The sequence below is a fragment of the Nipponia nippon genome, unplaced genomic scaffold, assembly GCF_047370975.1.
Source record: "Nipponia nippon isolate SJK-2023a ecotype South Korea unplaced genomic scaffold, ASM4737097v1 scaffold_1, whole genome shotgun sequence".
Taxonomy (NCBI): domain Eukaryota; kingdom Metazoa; phylum Chordata; class Aves; order Pelecaniformes; family Threskiornithidae; genus Nipponia; species Nipponia nippon.
In genome coordinates this window covers 20,389,742-20,408,028 of record NW_028262290.1, presented here as the reverse complement: position 1 = coordinate 20,408,028, position 18,287 = coordinate 20,389,742, and the positions used below count along the sequence as shown (strand labels likewise).

The window sequence follows — 18,287 nt, the reverse complement described above, 5'->3', positions numbered from 1 at the left end:
AACAAATTTCAGATTTTACTTTTAATTCTAAAAATTAGTGCTGTTAGATGTTTCCATACCTTCTCTACAATGATGGGAAGCAATGGGCTGTAACACAACAAGATCTTTTCAGTTCAGGAAAGATTGTTACCTGCTAAGAAAAGGAAATGGCGCTCTCGGTTTAACGACCAGCAGTAGGTGTCAAATGGTGTGGCTTTTCCATGGGTGGTACTGAGGATACACTGCTGCATAGCATCACTGCCCCTTTGCACATCAGGTTGTGTGACCAGGGCTGGTCTCTTAAGAAAGCAAACAAAAAATGGCCACTCGGAAAATTGAGTGAGAAAATGAAATTGTGTGCAGGAGCTCTGGCTAGCTTAGTTTTCATTCCAATAAAGCAGGCAAATCCATTGAGACATGAAGTGTGACGCATTGAGAACAAGGTTTTGATGCAAGCATGAGCATCGAGATGCCTAGCCAATTTAAATCAACACCGTTCCACTACTCTAGGTTGAGCAGTGTCAATTTACAGCAGCTATGAATTTAGCCCACCATTTACTGCCACAAAAAATAAAATTTCTGGACGCAATGAGATGAGTAACCTGAGACACAACTGGATATTTACCTATCTGTATTAGTGTGAAGGATTTTGATAGCTATCATATAAACACCGAAGCTGCCTCAAGTATTGGTTTTATTGTTGGCTGTACTTAATTTCCCAAGTGTCTGAAGGTACATCAGCTACCCCTTGTGTACCCTGGGTTTTCCACTGGGTAATGAGAACAACATTAATGCCATCACCAAGCCTTCTGATTTCTATGAAGCTTTATTCATTGATGTCTGCAAGACGTATTGAGATCCTGAATACAAAAGGTTATAGAAGTATGAACAATTGTTGACATTATTTAAAAAATGAATGCAAGACTATGAAGTAAACAAGGAGCCTCTGTCAGAGTTAGAGAGAGCTATAATAGGTATATGTGCTGAACTTATGGCATGAACACTACTTTCCTAATGCCAGAAATTAAACTAACAGAGTTTGATACGCAGTCTTGACTCCACTGAAATTACTTGAAGTTCTGCCTTTGACATCACTATAGCTAGGATTTCATCCTAGATGTTTTATTTATACCCAAAAATGTAAATAAACTGTTGTTCATAATTTGAAACATAATCATTATAACACTTGCTTCTAAAGTTTGTCAGTAATTCTGTAAACTTTGTTACAAGCTAAAAATCCTGTAAATGTTTACTGCAATTGCATTTCACCTGTATTAACAACAGGTGTGCTTCTGCTCCACTGCATGTTGTGTTTAATGTACATTATTCAGTTGTGATTAATTGTGAAGGACAAGTGGTTTAATTCTGATCTTTTTATCTGTGCTCTGAAATTAAAATAAATATCAAAAACCTTCATTACTTGCTTCCAGGTAGTAATACTATAGACTAACTTCTGGATTTGAGAATTGAGCAAACAATTTTCTTCCATATACAAAAGAAATCCCAAAGGAAGGCAATAACAGTCAATTTTTTTTTTTTAAAGTGTATCTTTAATAAGCAATCATTTTGCAAAAAGCGGTCTACAAAAGAATCACAGACCCGAATTTTCTCATTTGTTAGCAAAGATAGCACAAGCTGAAAAATATGAACAGGTTAAAAATTCAAGCAAACAGAGAGATCACTTATGGGGAGGGACACTCAAGTCGCTCTTACAATTTTTTAAATTTTAGCTGGTCACTTTCACAGTAAGATTTTTTGCCAGCATGTTGCAGTGTAGAAACACAATAGTAAAATGTACATGGTCTTGGTGACTGGCATACAGTATTAAAAGGCATCATCACCAGAAGATGCCGAGGAATGACATATAGCCCTATCAGCCAAGTCATGCAGCCTCTACCAAGTTTGGAAAAAAAGAGCCCTTGGCTTTCAGATCATCTCTGCAACATTCACATATGCATTTCTAACATATCACTAAACAAGACAGTGGAATATTATCATGTGTTCAGCATGGATCTACTCTTTTTTTTGCAACATAATTGCTATAAGAGCTTTTTCTTAAGCAGTTTGATGATTTTTTTTTCCTTTAGCATGAACTAAATTAGCCAGCTAAAAAATATTTTTCTTAATTAAACCAAAAACCAGGGCAGTGGAAGAAAAGTTACAAATAGTTCCCTTTGAACTCAGATGCCTCTAGTTCAGTGGGGACAGTTTGCATGATCTTTTCTGTATCAACAACATTCCACATGCATATTCTCGCTATCTTTTTCAGGAAAAAAAAAAAGAACTGCAGAAGCAACTGTTCCCAGAGAAACAGGAGGACAACAATACAATGCATCCCTTTTCTAACATCTCCACTGTGCCTGTACATGGACATTACACTTAGGATTCTCCTTCATATCCCAAGATAATACTGGAACTTCATTCTGCTTACACTCAAGTCAGCCCTAAGGCAGTCACTTTGTAACAGTCTGCTGATTTTATCAGCAGAAAAATGTTTTCCAGTGATATTCCTTTCAGTTTATGAAAAGCTCAATTTAAAAAAAAAAAAAAAAAATTAATTTATAAATAGACAGATAGATAAGAAAGAGACAGATGACATTGTTTAACCAAGAATTCTAATCTCTTGCCTGAAAAGCACAATGTTTTGGATTGCAGAAGTTGCCCTCTGTCACATGGCTACTTTTACCTGAGGTCTCAAGCGCTCAGGTTGGGAGGTCTCTAACTAGGTTACATCTGCCACGTAGCAATTCTGCCACACAAATATCTCATGGAAACGTCCAAATAATCTGCAGAAAATGTCGACAAAAAGCATTTTTCTATTTTAAAACATTTCATAAATAGAAACCAAAACATTTCCTAACTGGCTTCAGCAAAAGAAACCCGAAACACACAAATGTCCCCTGAAAATACAGGGAAGACAGAATCCAAGACTAGGTTTAAATTAAGATAATCTGCCTGATGAGTTTGAATGCTCCTGTTTCAGCAGACACCTTGGTTCTTCTCTGGTGTTTTGAGGGACTGGAAAGAGGAATACTGAAAAAAACCCAATAGGCAAAGTTGCCTTTTGTTCTTTTTGAAGTGAACAGAAAAGGAAATACTGAAAATGTCTTTATAAAATTATTCTCATGAGATGTACATCCCGCTTTCAGGCCTGGGGAGTGCTGGGAGAAGGCTGTGCACATAATAAAATCTGTGCACAGAATCCTATCCTCAAATGAACAAAAAAATCTGAGTTTGTCTGCTTCTCACAGACTGGGCTTGAGTCTTCTTTCAGCTGCAGCAGATTGACATTGGCATCGCTCCACTGATGCCATTGACATGATTTCTGACTTATACTGTTGTTCCAGGTCTTTCTAAACGTAGTCTTTTTTGTATTATAAAACCATCACTGCACGCAGCGTTAGCTGGTATCTTTCTAGGCATGCAGAGGGAAAAACTGGCTGGGGATGGAGACCATACTATCATCTCAGTTCTTGATGTGGTACCCCACAAATTTATGCTGACACAATGCAGTGATTGTAGAGCATATTGTGAGGAAGCACACCATCTGTTTTCTGCCTCTGCTTTTCTATAAATAACAGACTTCAGTCTCCGTGTGGGTGCCAGGCTAGCGTTTTGCAACGTACCCCTCCAGCCCTTTAAAATTCCTCCTGACCATCTGGGAATTTCCTGTTCTGCCAAATAGGTTTTGTCCAGACAGCACTGAGATCTGTCTCTTACTGTTAAGAAATACCGTTATGTTAGGGCAAAGATGTTTTGAAGTAGGTGAATGCACAGAGCCAGTGCCAAAAAGTAGACCTGAAACTTCTGCCACCCCTGAAAGTGCCAGGGGAAGGAGGGGGCGAGGGGTCAGCTTCAGCTGTGTGGGCCTGAGGTTGGGAAATGCCCTTTCCTGGACAGGAACTGAGCTCACATTTTTACCGCTGATTCACTGTGAGCAGCATCAGGGCAAGCTCCCTAGGGATTCATTAGCATCACACTCTGGGTGAGGGTCAAGAGACTTTCTTTTTCCAGTTTCTAATCCTCTCAAGACTATTTAATGATAATGGTTTGAGTTTGTGGAATGTGTTGAAAACCTCCTTTGGGTTCATGTTCCCATAGGAAATTGCTGTTTTTTCTAGTCATACTTTTTGGTATGGGCTCATTCTAGCAATACCTGGAAAATATGAGATAGTAATACCAGACTAAGCCTGATTAAAGCAAACTCAAAATTAGTATCCACTCTGATAGAAAAAACACCGAACAATTCTGACTTAGGATGTAAAGCTCTCTCACAATATAAAGCTTGTATTGCATTATGAGTAGTCTTCTAAAAATCGTCTTGCTGCAGCTTTCTTATAGCTCTTCAGAAGGATTTTACTATGGAAGTGAAAACATGACAGCATTCAAAACCACACTGACATAACTAACACTGAGGTGTCATCTTGAAACTTAAGAAGAATGAAAATGGGAAATTTACCCTAAAACACATTTCCAGTGTTCCATCACTGTGAGTTATAGCCAAATGACTAATTCTAGTGACACAGGACCAAAGAGTTTTGATCATAATTTCAGGAGCTCTGCATGATTTCAGCAGCAAAATAATGAATGAAAATATTGAAGTAGTCTTTAAAAATGCACAAAAAGGAAAAGGATGTCACACCTGGTTCCTATTTTACAAATCAAGAATTCGTGTCGTATGATTATGCCTATAACAGTACAACAAAAAAAAATTCAGTCTTGCTCAAGTCTGCTTCTAGGAAATAGCCCAGGGGGCCAGTGGCCAAATTACTAGATGTTTCCGAAATGTGTAGGAGTGTTAAATTTTGGATCAAGGAATTTTTTTTTTTTTTCCATTTCTAGGGTTCATAATGTAGTTTTTTTGTGGTGAACATTGGGAGGCATTAAGGTAGAGGGTAACAACTGCTGCTTTTTTTGGCTTACTGGTTTAGCATTAAAGAAATACAATCAGTAATCCTAGCTTTAAGAACCTGAATTCTGGACAAATTCTTTTATTTCTATCTCTGTTTAATTTTATGACTCTTTTTAATGTTGGTACATCCGTTGCACTTTAAAAGTCAGTATATAAATATTTTATATAATCACTTAAATACATAATTTATTCATTCACTGTATACATAACAATAATGAAGTATTTTTATGTTTTCAAGATTTTTTGGTGACCAGTACAACATGTGCCTTTCTTTGATGCTTTGAATTATTGTGACATTGTTCTCTATAGGAAGGCTGCAATAGGAAGTCTCTGGACTTCCCGTTCTCATCCACTTATCAGAAAATATAAAATAGACATGTGCTTGTTTAGAATAACAGAGCAATTCCCGCTCAGTTCTACCTCCTGTTGAAGTCTACTGAAAAGTAGCTACATGCTTGTGATAACACCCTCCAATGGTGAACTGAAAACAATTTTATAGGGGTAAAGCTTGTAATGTGCCAGATGTTTCCTGGAAAGTTCTGAGTACCATCAACTCAAAACAGGACCCTAGGCACTTTTGGGGTCAAGTCCTTAGATCTTGCGAAATCTAAAGTTTGCAAATTTGGTCAAATATCTTCCTGGTATCTCTGACCTCTAGCTCATCAGAGACTCTCCATGGTGTTTGCTTGATGCTAGTAAGTTATTTTTTCACTTAATGGTCAAGTATATGCAGCAAACACAAGCATTACTTTTGAGGTTGTCATTGACAGTTGCAAGAGCGTTCCTGGTAAGAGAGTGACGCATTGGTGACCACCTGCACCGCTACACATGGCATTCTGGTTCTACCCAACATCTCAGCTAGGGGCCGTCTGCATTTCAGATACTTTAATAACCAACAAAATTTAGAGACTTCATGGTTTCCCCATTAAAACGTGCTGCTGAACATCTTCTTTGCCTCATGCTCCTATATTTTTTTCCATTTAGAAAGATAACTTTTTTGTTCCTTTATAAAAAAATGAAAACAGTCTTGTTTTAAATAAAATCTTCCTCAGCTATGATGAAGTTTTCTTCAATAGACTGTAATACTACTGAAATGTGTAGCATTACGATCTTTATAGGGCCCCACAGCCAGTACATAGTTTATAGGTACATTGTTACAGGGCATTTTACTGAACATAATGCTGTACACCAGAGTAATTTTTCAGACTTTTCTGTCACTGCAGGACAAGTTATCTTGTTGTGTGTGCTTTAGTGACATCTTGGTACCTTGGGAAGCACACAAATTTATGGAATACAACAGCAACCTTCACCCTTCCTGTCAGACTTTTAAAGAAAATCCTCTATCAACCTCAAATAGACAGACTTCTTGCTCTGAAGCACCATGTCCACCTCCCACCTTATATTCAGCCTTTCCAATCTTTCTCCAGGTCCCTTACGCTTTCTCCGAGATGACCCTTTCCAAGAGTTAGAAACTCATCTTCAGTTTCCTTGGGAGATACCTGTCCCATAACTATTTTATGGAATTCAAAATCATAAAAAAAACCCCACACTTGAAAAAGCTACATATATTCTTATTGCATTTACAGTTTACCCAACCCACAAACTCATCACAGATATTTCACATATAGTTTGCCCAAGCATTACATTGTGTCTTTAGAGCAGTGTGTGTAAGCATGCAATGAGGTGTAAGCATTTTGCCAGAGAGGTGAGATGCAGAAACTCAGCTAATACCCTGGTTTCAGGGAAGTCAGTGGAATGTGAAACACAGCCAGCTTTCTCAGGAAAACTCAGCTAATGAGGATTTGAAATCACTCATTCAACAGGATGCTTCTCAATTGTAGACAGAGCCATGTATTATATCTTTGTACAGTGACTGGCACAATGGCTCATCAAGCAGATCAAACTATAAAAATTTATCTTTTACCAGTGATTATTGAATTCATTCTGCTATAATAATTTTTCACCTTTAATGATAGCCCTTTGGTACTTGACAAACTCCTCTTGCCTTGTGTGCCTCTGCAAATACAGTTGTCTTGTTTATGCTTCCCTGCATAGAACTCTGGTATTGTAACAGGCACAAATGATTCTTTAACAACTGACATGAAGGCAGAAGCTGTAAGGGTTGAGCTGTATGATGTCATAGAGGTAAACGATGTCAGAGGAATATACAAAAGGATATTTATTGCATCAGCCAGAATTCTTGCAAAAGCCAAGAGATCAAACTGGATCATTCAGGAAAAATGTGAAGAGAAACAACCTTAATCATCGCCTCTGTAGTTAACAGGCTAAAGTGATAAAGAATTTTGCAGTCCATATCTCCTCTGTGCAAAAATAGTAACACAGAAAAACTGTCTCGCAGAGCATTGATGGCCTTTCCTATTAACAGGATAGAAGTGACGCAGGAAAGATAGGTGGCCCTTGACCATTTATCTCTACTATGGTAAGTCACACACAGAGTGAAGTATGAAGTTTTAGCCAAGGAACAAAGGGGAAGAGTTCATTCAGGAAGAGATTAGGTCATCTCTTTGAGCAATTTTCCCTCTAAGCAGATCCTCAAAATTCCAGGCACAGCACCAAAGGCATCATGGTTTGGGGGCTGCCCGTTACCGTGTAACGTACTTGCTGATGTGGCCTAGGCGGCCACAGGAATTTCCTGATGAATTAAGACTGTAGAGGGTAAATATTTAACTATGACACAAATAAATATACTTAATACTTAAATGATAATGGCAGTGATCCTAAACCCTCATTTCAGCTACTTTTATCTACATATGAATGCCCAGTTTTCAAAGACTGTAGCAGTCTTCATTGAGTCCTTTGGTGTTAGAGGACACTTAAGAGAACCAGGTTGTATATAAAGTGTTTTTGTAAGATTTCAGAAATATCAAGTCATTTCTACACAGGTTTTTCATAGAAAATATTAGGGTTTTAGGAGAACTAGTCCTCTGATAGTGATAGTGAGATAATTATCTGAAGATCCTTGCCTTCTTGAGACACAAACACATGACTCAGAAGAGAGAAGAGAAAGGCATGTAAATGACCCTATTGTTCACCCTCACTGTTACCCACACACTGAGTTGATGGGAGAGTTTTAAAAAAGAGATATATTTAATACAGTTCTCTTTAGTGCAAAAGACTTCTGCATGAGAACTAAAACTCCCAGAAGATAATTATTGCTAAAGCTATTCAAAGCTGAACATACAAAAATGAAAATCAGCACATTTAAATAGAGCCATAGGTGGTTTAATCCAAATTGAAAATTCATTCAATACAATGCTTAGAAAAAAAAAAATACTAAATCATCATTTAACAACAACTACATTATTTTTTCCTAAATCTCCACTGTGCAAGACCATATTTGAGGGCAAGAGATTCAGAAAGAAAAAAAAACTTTTATAAGCATAGGCTGACAACTTTAAAACGTTAATAAATAATATGATCCAAAGGGCAGGCAAGTCTACCACAAACCTGAAGATAAATGTAAAAGCATCTCTTGAGATTGTACTAGGACTGCTCCTTTGATTTTTGTGGGTATTTAAAACGTGTTCTGTGGATTTGGATTGTATTAAAGGTCAAATATTAAAATACATCTCAAAATAGTAAATTTACACGTCGAGAATCAGACTTTTTTCACCTACACTCAGGAAGTAAGAACCCCTCTTTGAGGGCTGGAGAGCCTGTGATAATGACTGAAAGTTTGTTGTAACATTTAAAATAGTGTGCAGGAGCACTCCAATGACACCAGTGCTTTTCTCTTTGCAGTCTTGCAAGTTCACTCTGCAGGTTTAGGCTGGTGTGGATCATGGATGAGGAAACTAAAAACCTGGCCTGCTAAACAATATTATCCCTAAGACAGAAGTTTTGTAACATAGAAAGTACCTTTCAAGAAAATCCTCTTGCACACAGAAAGCCTTTAAAGGAAGTTTAGATGTGAAAGAAGGCAGGATCAGTCTATAAATGGCATATCAGCCTGCAGCAGAAATAGTTTTTAGATTCAAAATTGATTAGCACCAATCTGATCATCTATGCTCTAGTGTGAAAGAAGCCATGCTGTCAAAAAGAGACAGATTACCTTCTAAGGTCATCTGCTCATACTCCCAGTTTTCTCCCACAGTTCTCTAGTCTTGCCTTAATTTCCTGGCAGGGGTGCTCAGAGCTCATCCTATCTCTAGGGTAATCTCTCAAGCCTATTTGCCTGCTTGGTACAGAGGGAGGAGAAAGAACGCCAGGACCCAAATCCTCGGGCAGAACAGAATCAGAAGGGAATTCTGCTCACTGGAACAAGTGGATTTTGGTTGTTCCCATACATTCCTATTGCAGAAGGAACGCCTGGTACATTATTTGCAACAAGACAACTAGACAAAATATGACAAATGGCAAGAATTTACTCGAACAAATAAAAATTCCCAGAAGACCTGATAAAAAATCATAACTATACAGCTATGCCAAGTCCTATTAAAGAATCAGATGCCATGCATGTACAAAGCACAATCAGGTTTGTCTTGCAACATATGCACATGTAAGGACAGAAACATGTCTGGGATGGGGAGTGCAAAGGTCTAATATTTTTTCCAGAATATATGAAAATTCTTGCTTCATATACATTCTGGAAAGGACAAAAGCAAAGGCACACTTATAATTTTTTGGCAACACAGCATGAGGACTCGTTCACACAGAATTAATGCATCTACAATACACAAGGTTTCATCTTGCTACCAGCTCTGCTAGTTTTTTTGAGCCAACAGGTCAATTCCAGGAGAACAGACTGACAACAGGTAAGTAGGTCTAAAATATAAGAATGGGTTTAAGACACAACACTTAGAAATCCATGTCCATGTACCTTAACACCAAACACTCAAAAAATCTAAATGCATATATATGTGCATACGTGCATGCGTGTATGTGTGCACACACTCACACACTGGGGCAAGGTGTCCAAGCGAAAGGAATTCTGCAGACCTCTTACAGAATTTTTAATCAGACACTTTTTACTCATGGATCTTCAACCCAGATTTTCCAACTGCAAGATCGTATCTGCACTTTCAGCCTATTTCTCTCTTTTAAGACAGGAATAGTAACACAGATCGTATGGCTGACCATGTAGTACCATATAACAGACCTTTAAAGTGCCTTTGCTAAAGACACACCTTTTCCACCATAAAACTAGCATAGTTCTCTAATTATTACCATTTCTTTACCGGATTTTTTTCTTTTTTTCATTTTTAATCCTAGAAGCTAATCAAGGGAGTACAAGAAATTTCTTTCAATCATGTAGCTCCATGGCCTAGAATACTGATTTTCTATGACTTCCTCTGAGGGATTACAAAATTATCTTAATACTTTTTTTTGGGGTTGGTTGGTTTGTTTTAATTCTGAAAGCAAACCATTTTTAGAAATGTAGAACAGTGCAACTTGAACATCTTTCCAGGTGACCCTATACCTGTCTTGCTTTGGCTGTTTGTACCCATATGTTTGTTCAGTGTTGAGCATAGCCCCACTGTTAGGACTTGTTTAGACAAGGAAGTTGCACTAATTTGACTTGCATCAGTTTTAAACCGGGATAATTAAGCTGGTGAAGTCCCTAGGTAGACTTCTTATCCCAGTTTAGGAGCGACTTACACTGTTTTACATTAACCTGATTCCTAACTAAGATAACAAAAATAGAAGCTTCATCTTTGTGCAGGAACATTAATGAGAATGTAGTGCAAATGTGCAACAATTTATGGCATTTCTAAGTTACCCTTCCAAGTGAATATTCACCACCCTGGTGTTTCATAACACTGTCTAAAATATGCACATGTGGTTACACAAGAATAACCTTGTGTTAACGTACAGCTTGTTTCATAAGAAAAAGAACCCTTCCTCTGAAATATGAAACTATTTCAATTTCCTTTTCCTGATCAAACTTCAACTGTTTAACAAGAGAGGAAATCCTTATGCTACTGGGAAGACTTTTACACCAGGGCTGTTTATTCAAGACACTTGAGCTGCTGGTGCTGAGTATGAAGTTCGCAGCACAGCTAACACCATGATACCAGTTCTAGAAGGTCCTCATTTACTAGCTCTTCCTTGTTTGCATTTTATTGCAGATACAGAGAAGAGGACTGAACTAAGCTGAACTGTAAATTGAGATGAATACAAGCAGGTTGTTAAGTATCTTCACCTTTCAGAATATGCTTGCAATAAATCACACAGGTGAGGTCAGTTTTTATAATGCCAAGTTTATTCAAAATCGCTGGTAACAATAGCTCTGAAAAACTAGCCATTCCTCACTGGTCTTCCTGAGAATCCATACAAGACTAAGCTACAGTCCTATTCATCTTAGATGAATACAGCTTGGAGCAGCAGCTGCTTGATGGGTTTTAAGAACACTGCAAGGATGAGGACCATTCTCACTGTTAGCAGGAGATATATAATCCATTTACTCAACTGCAACCTGCAAAATATATTTAGCATTATAGATTCATATTCATTGTATTTATCTGCTTATTTTTTATAAATTATTTTAGTTACTTATTTTAAAACTAATTTCCTTCAAAAAGATGTTTTAATCTCACGTTGTTTTCTAGAAATCTTGAAAGGATTATTATCATACATAAACTGTTAATAGCACAAAATACCTTCCACCAGAAAGACTCAAAAAGCAACACAAAAAACCCCCATATTAAGCCTCCCAACATCCTTGTGAAATTGAGCAGTAGTACTGTATCTGTGTTAGAAAAGGGAAACAGGAATACTTAAAGTTTACGATTTCCTTGCAGTCACAAGGGAACACTATGCTACAGCCATGGACAGAAGTAAAGCTTAAATCCATCCCATTTAACTGAGGCATTTAAATCAGGAAGTGAGCTGCTCAGGATTTCCCTGGAGTCAATGAAGGGAAGCAGGGATTTCCACAGGACAGTTCAGATGGCTGGCTCTTCTTCTGGGCTTGCTACTGTCTCTGGATACAGCACTGAGAGATTCCTCACAGCAAAGAAAAAACTATCTTGGGTATCTCTGGGTTTTCGCCAGAAGTTTGGGTGGGATGATGCAGGCCTAAAATACCCAGCTCTATACTTTTCCCACATGGGCTGTCTTTTTTTTTTTTTTTCCAAGGCACCCAGCACTGTGAAGTAGAGATTGCTTCCAAACCACAGAAGGGAATGGGAACGATGAGTTCTCAGCACCCTCAAAATGACACGCCATTTACTTTATATCAGTTTCATTTAGAAAACCTCTCAGTGCTCCAAATGAGATCTCCCACTGGGCATGTTGGTTGGACAGTTCTGATGACTAATAAATGTAATATTTTATTGTTACCAGAAAGTTCCTAATTACAGCTGTCATCACTGAAAATAAACACATTCAGGTTCTACTGAACATTATGATAAAGCCTTTTGTCCAAGCATGGGAAATATTTTTTTTAAGTAATTTGCTACCAAATGTGGCAACATGTGAGACTACCCTTCAGTCTACTTCCCTGATTCTTCTGCTTCTTAAAAAAATCATTGCCAAATAGGTTATCCCCCAATAATATAAAACTTTCAGGCATTTCCACATTTGAACTCTTGCCTCTTTCTTGTGGGTACCTCAGAATATCCCAAGGACTTCAGCAATCTGATTAATAAAGCTTTGAAATGCATACGTGTTATTGGCCAAGAGAGCTTTTGGAGGTAAATAAGCAATTTTGGTTTTACACTCAAACATGAATTTTCTTAGGAGCAGTCCATTTCCATGAACTTATTTTTGCTCCTTAAATTTGGTTTTCATATATACTTACTCATTGAGTAGTGCATACTATATAAGTAATCCCACTAATTTGAATCCCACCAATTTGAATCCCACCATTTGTTTTGCAGCTTGTTTGTGGGAACTACACTTCAAATGTCACTAGGATGAGATTCTGCTTTGGATATGAGAATTCATTGACTCCAAAGCAAAAAGGAGCACCTAGAATAGTAAATGGCCTCTGGGTCTAGACAAGGAATCGAGATTCAAGCTGGATGCCAAATAGGAGGCTAGTGGCCAGTTCTGGATGAAGCTTTCTCACTGTTCCGTTTTAGCCCTGGTCCACCTTGAAAAATGAAAAATTTACCAGAAAGCCATTCTTTACACAGCCCTGTTAGTAAAGTTCATGCAAGCGGAATGGCATCTTCCAAATCTAATGACCTGCTTTTATTTGTGAAAATTAACAGGAGTTCATCATGGATCTCCTGGTTGCACTTAACATCCAAATATTATGTGGACTTTAAGGTCACATGTTACATTACAAAATGCCTAGTGAGACATAACCATAAATTAAATGGAATTTTTATTATTTCTTGTAATAGTTCAACTAGGGAAAATTGGTTTCTTAATGTGACAAAATTTTACACACACTATGGCCACTTCCATCTTTATATTAATATAAATTTGCCTCATAGGATATTATGACAGCTCTTTAGAGCTGCCCTCTTCAGGGCAGGCTGCCACACTTTCACGCAGCTTCACAGCAAGAGTGACATGGAAAGAATTTTCCCATCTTCAGCAAACCAGATAAAATCCAAGGCAAAATCCAGCCACTTCACACATTATTACTATCTCTTTGCAGTGCAAGGCCCTGCTGGTAAAGACACCAGTCTTTCCAAAAGCTGGTTTCTTCTATACAATGACTGGTCCATCTAAAAACCTAGATTCCTTACACATTTAAAACCCAAGTGAGCACTTGTGATGTTACTTCTGCAAAATAAGGAAGTCAAGAGAGAGCACTGAGAACGCCATAGGCAATTTATCAAAACCATGGTAAGAATAAACTTTAAAGTAGACTATCAAATGGCTACAGACACCCTCCAAAACACTACTCCTAATTTCTTTCTTTAATGACTGAATACAGCTCATCATTTTATACTTCTTCTGTTATAGCTGGTGACAGCACAGGTACTTTGAAGGGAAAGGAAAGTGAATTGAAGCTTCTTTATTTGTTTTATGTGTAGTGGTACCATCAATATTTGCAGAGAAAAGGAAAAAAAAATATATAAGTTTGGATACTGGCTGACCGGAACGATTGCAATTCACTTTCAACTGAAACTTGTACGTCTGTGTTAGCTTCTTATGATATACTAATATTAAGCATTCATTTTAAACTTTTAGGGTATTCTGCTTAGGTAATGATCAGAAAAAAAGAAAGAGTGGATCATGTAAAACTCACTTATTAATGTAATAACAATTATTACTACTGTATAGACTGAGGGATAAGTATATGAAACACTCATCTATATAGCTATCCTGAATGTATACTGAGTCCATTGATACCGTAAGTTCAGCAAGCTAACAGAAAGTTCCCAAGTAAGACATGATGATAACATTTCATGTAACTCCTCTTTGGCAATACTTAGACACTGTAATTAAATACCAAACAGTATCACGTGGGCCAGTCACTGCAAGAAAGAAAATGTGATGAACTGTTTGTTTTGAACTATTAGTATAAACATATTGCAGAAATGAAACCCAAGCTTAAACAATGGGGAAAGTTATCCGGTATTAAAATAAACAGTTCTAGGAAAATCTCTAAAAATGTTTACCAAGTCATCTTCTTCCGAGTAGTTTCTGTGCAGAGGGTTTTGCCGTGTCCTGGTTTGCCAACCAGTCCCAGTTACGCTGACTATAGATATGCAAATGCTAATGGACAAGGCTGGGACTTAATTGCCTGTAACTGGCTCCCCAAGCAGGCACATTTTATCTACAGTCAATCTTGTAGGTCATCAAAGAAGGACTTTTGGTTTTAAACATAAAAAAATTGCTTTTTTTAAATAAAAGAATACTTGTTTTGCTTCTAGAAATCTTCTAGTTTAGATATCAAGGAAAAAAAATTAAATTAAAATACTATAGAGTTAAGCAAACCATGATTCTTACAAACTTTCTTAACAAATACTCTTTCAATATTGCAGGCCAGCATTTGTGCTGAGAAAATAATTCACCCTGCCAAACATTGCCTATGTACAACTTTAATGAAAGTTATATATATTACCTGATGTAATAAACACATTTCCTTTATGCAGATCAGAATATATCTCAAATTCTTAAACATTATTTCTTATTATAACTATTCACTTCCAGTCATAGACCTATAACCATTAACTATTCTTTACTTTGTTCACAGCAGGTGCATTGTAAAATGCTCTTTAATGTAGCAGCAGTCATATCTGATATTAAAAATCTAGGGGGAAAAATAAATGCAGAGTATAAAACTGAGATGCGAGAGATCTACATAATATATTCATTACACTTAAGCATTATGCTTGTTTTGAAAGAAAATGAGTTATGGCTGAGATGCTTTGTAATGGCAACAGCAACAAAGCAAATTCAGTATTCAGGGATGCTATAATGGAGCTGCATCAGCCTCATTTGTTCAGAGTGAGCCGTACTCCATCACACGGAGAAATGGGTCCTTTCATTCCAGGGAAAACTGACACATGGGGATACGTGCACAATCCCAGTTTTATGTAAACCCCTGGGAGCAGAGGGTTGGGGGCTGGGAAGGAAAGGAGGGGGATGGTTCTGCCCATAGCCAGTTTTACAATTACTGCAGAAGAAAACAGTCCTCAAATATAAACCGCTTTCATTGGGCTTCCTACCTGTTTAATCACTTCCCTCCAAAGTGTGAGAGGACTAACCCTAACTCAGACATTCACACTCCAGAGACTCATATTTCTTCATGTTCAGTTCACAGTGAAACAGTGATCTTAGTTCAGTCTCTAGTGGACAAACACAGAATAAGTAAAGTCTTATAAGCATGATTCAGCAGGCAATTTGCTCAAGTAAAATCATGTGTGCATAAACACAGATAACAACTTTACTCTTTTTACTGCTTGCCTCAACCTCCCAAGGTACAGTAAAATAATTTCTTAAGAAATGCTTTCCTCTACAAAAGACATCCCCTCATTTCCAGCCTTATATTCCCCAAAGCAGACCAAGATATTAAAAAATGAGGAAAGTAATCTAAAAAAAATGCTTGGTTATATTTTGTTTTATAGTCACATATTTACTGGACAGAGTCTTTTCTCTCTTGCTAGAGCCAGATATGCAAAGAGCACAATTAATCAGGAAATCCTCTCTAAAGATTTTAGTAGCGTTAGGGGGATGGGGACGGCTGTATATGCTTTTCAACATATTTCTGTCGTGTATGCTGCCTGGATGAAACAAAACTTGTAAATGAGATAGGTAACAGTAACTATGCTAATACAAAATTTTAGCCCGCCTAGTAGAGTCTTCACTAGATTTTTATTGATGTTCATTCTTAGTATGAACTTGTGTCAGAGTTAAATCATGTATTTCTCAAACACATACATACAGCAGTTTTCTCGTGCCATCTTACATGACTAGTTGTGTCACTCAATTGCTCAATTTTCTAAGTTTTCCCAGGTCAAAATGTCAGTGTGAGAATGGGAATATTACAAATAACTATATACAAAGACTGTTAGTTTATTTATTTTTACTGGTCAGCTATCCCAAGGCATTTTCATTACCAAGGCATGGACAAGATCCTGCAAGGTATGTAATTTTACGCAAGTGAGTAATCCTGTTAAGGTGAATGGGACTGCTCATATGAGTGAAATTATTCACATATTTAAGTCTTTTCAGGCCCAATCTTCAGCTCATACATAAAATACTGAAAAGTTCATTAGAATTTTAGAGTTATTGCACAGATTCTTAAAAATAATTATTTCTGCTAAGTTACTGCAACACCTTCAGACCCATTTTTCCCTCTCTATGAATGAATGCACATACACACACACAAATTAAAACAGGCTGTTTCAAGTCCAGTGTAATTTACACAGTTAAAAAGTTTTACTGCAGTGTTTTAGGAGTGTGAATGCCTGTATACTTTCTTCTTTCTTCCCAGCAATTAGCTGTATAGAATCGTATTACAGGATCTATTTATGGAGGAACAATGTTATTCTTAACCCAGTGCCTTTAAATGCTGATTTTTTTAAATGCTCCCTTTTGCTGTCAGAGTAGCAGGTATCCTGCATGGCATGTGATCTGAAGCTGTGAACTATAAGTAGAGTTTATAGGAATGCTTAGTAAGTTCTGTCATTAGGTTTTTTGTGTTCTCTGGCTCACAAACATCCATGGTCTCTTGAGATAAAGCTTTAAGAAGTTGCATCTTTCAGTAACGTGAAGAAAATTCTGCTCCCAAGAGCAATGTCACTAAGAAGGGTGTACTCTGGCTGAAACATTTCTCCCCTACACAGTCATGAACTAGATCGATCCTTATTACCTCAGTTCTCATAGAAACTAATGAAAACTTTGAATAGCATAAGCATCACCAAAAAAAAAAATCCGTTTAGTGAGAAATGAAAAAAAGAAACACTTACTTTTTGGAGCCACTGAGTGTAATTTTCCATCACATGTTCCAGATGTTGCAGTTTCTGGGAAGAGAAATCCTGTTCCACGTGAGGAGCATCTCTCTGAAGAGCATTTGTGTTGTACTGGTCTGTCGTACTTTCACGACAGTTTCCGTCCTGTTCTGGCAGAATGAAAGTATAGGTGCACTGCCCATGCTGAATCCGGTTAAATCTTCTCCCACTGGCTTCTGGACCCCGACGCTGGTTATTACAGCCTATATGAGCAAGAATCGCTGCCAGGAAAGCAAAGGAAAGGAAAACTGACATGTTATTATTACTTTCCTTCCCTACTTTAAGAAAAACTTTTTCTTCCTCTTTCTTTAAATTTGTTCTTAATTTCCCTTAAAGTCTTTGGAAGAAGGACTGGAGAAGCGCACTTTAGTAATCAAGCTTGGATAAACTGTTATTTTTTAAATTTCACTATGAGGATAGCTTCCTTTTAGTTAAAATTGGGAATATTTATTGCATAGTAGTTAAGATTTATTGTTTCCTCTCTGTTACAGTCCAGCATGTAGCCTGCTTTAGTCAGCTGCATATGCATATCCCAGTCTCTTTCCCCTACACTATCTGCTGCAGAACTGCTATTTTCTCTCAGACTTCAGTGAGTTTTATTAAGGTTGCACTTTCAAGCCAAGCTGGAAGCAAGCAGCCTTTCACAAGATGACTTGACAGGAATGCGTGTATGAGTGCGCCCCTATGCTAAGGATGGCTGATGGCTCGGTACAGAGGGATCATCTTACAAACTGGCTGGATGCGTGACCTCAATCATGCATGGCTTTCCAGCCCCTATTGCGTACAACTGCTAAGGGCTTTTGACGAATTCACGTAAGTTTAATAAGTAAGGCAGTCCACCTTAATACACTTCATATGTTCACACTGACCTATTAAAATGTAGATAAAGTGTAGAAGTTTGTTGTAATCCCTCTGTAAATATACAAAGCACTGAAATTAAAAATACTTTCAGTTCTGCGCTGCTCAGTATCTATTAAAGAATTCTAAGTCAGGCAAATGACACTTCTGGGAAAAAA

At 37.5% G+C, this 18,287-nt stretch overlaps 1 protein-coding gene across 1 annotated transcript in view; it reads right to left on the bottom strand.

Annotated features, from left to right (window-relative positions):
• ANGPT1 (angiopoietin 1) overlaps window positions 1-17,910 on the bottom strand; it is a 166,691-nt gene extending 148,781 nt beyond the window's left edge. The window contains exon 1 of the mRNA XM_009469352.2: window positions 17,230-17,910. Coding sequence (XP_009467627.1) covers window positions 17,230-17,526 — 297 coding nt within the window. The 5' untranslated portion in view covers window positions 17,527-17,910. The remainder of the gene's footprint in view (window positions 1-17,229) is intronic.
• Window positions 17,911-18,287: the final 377 nt, after the last annotated feature.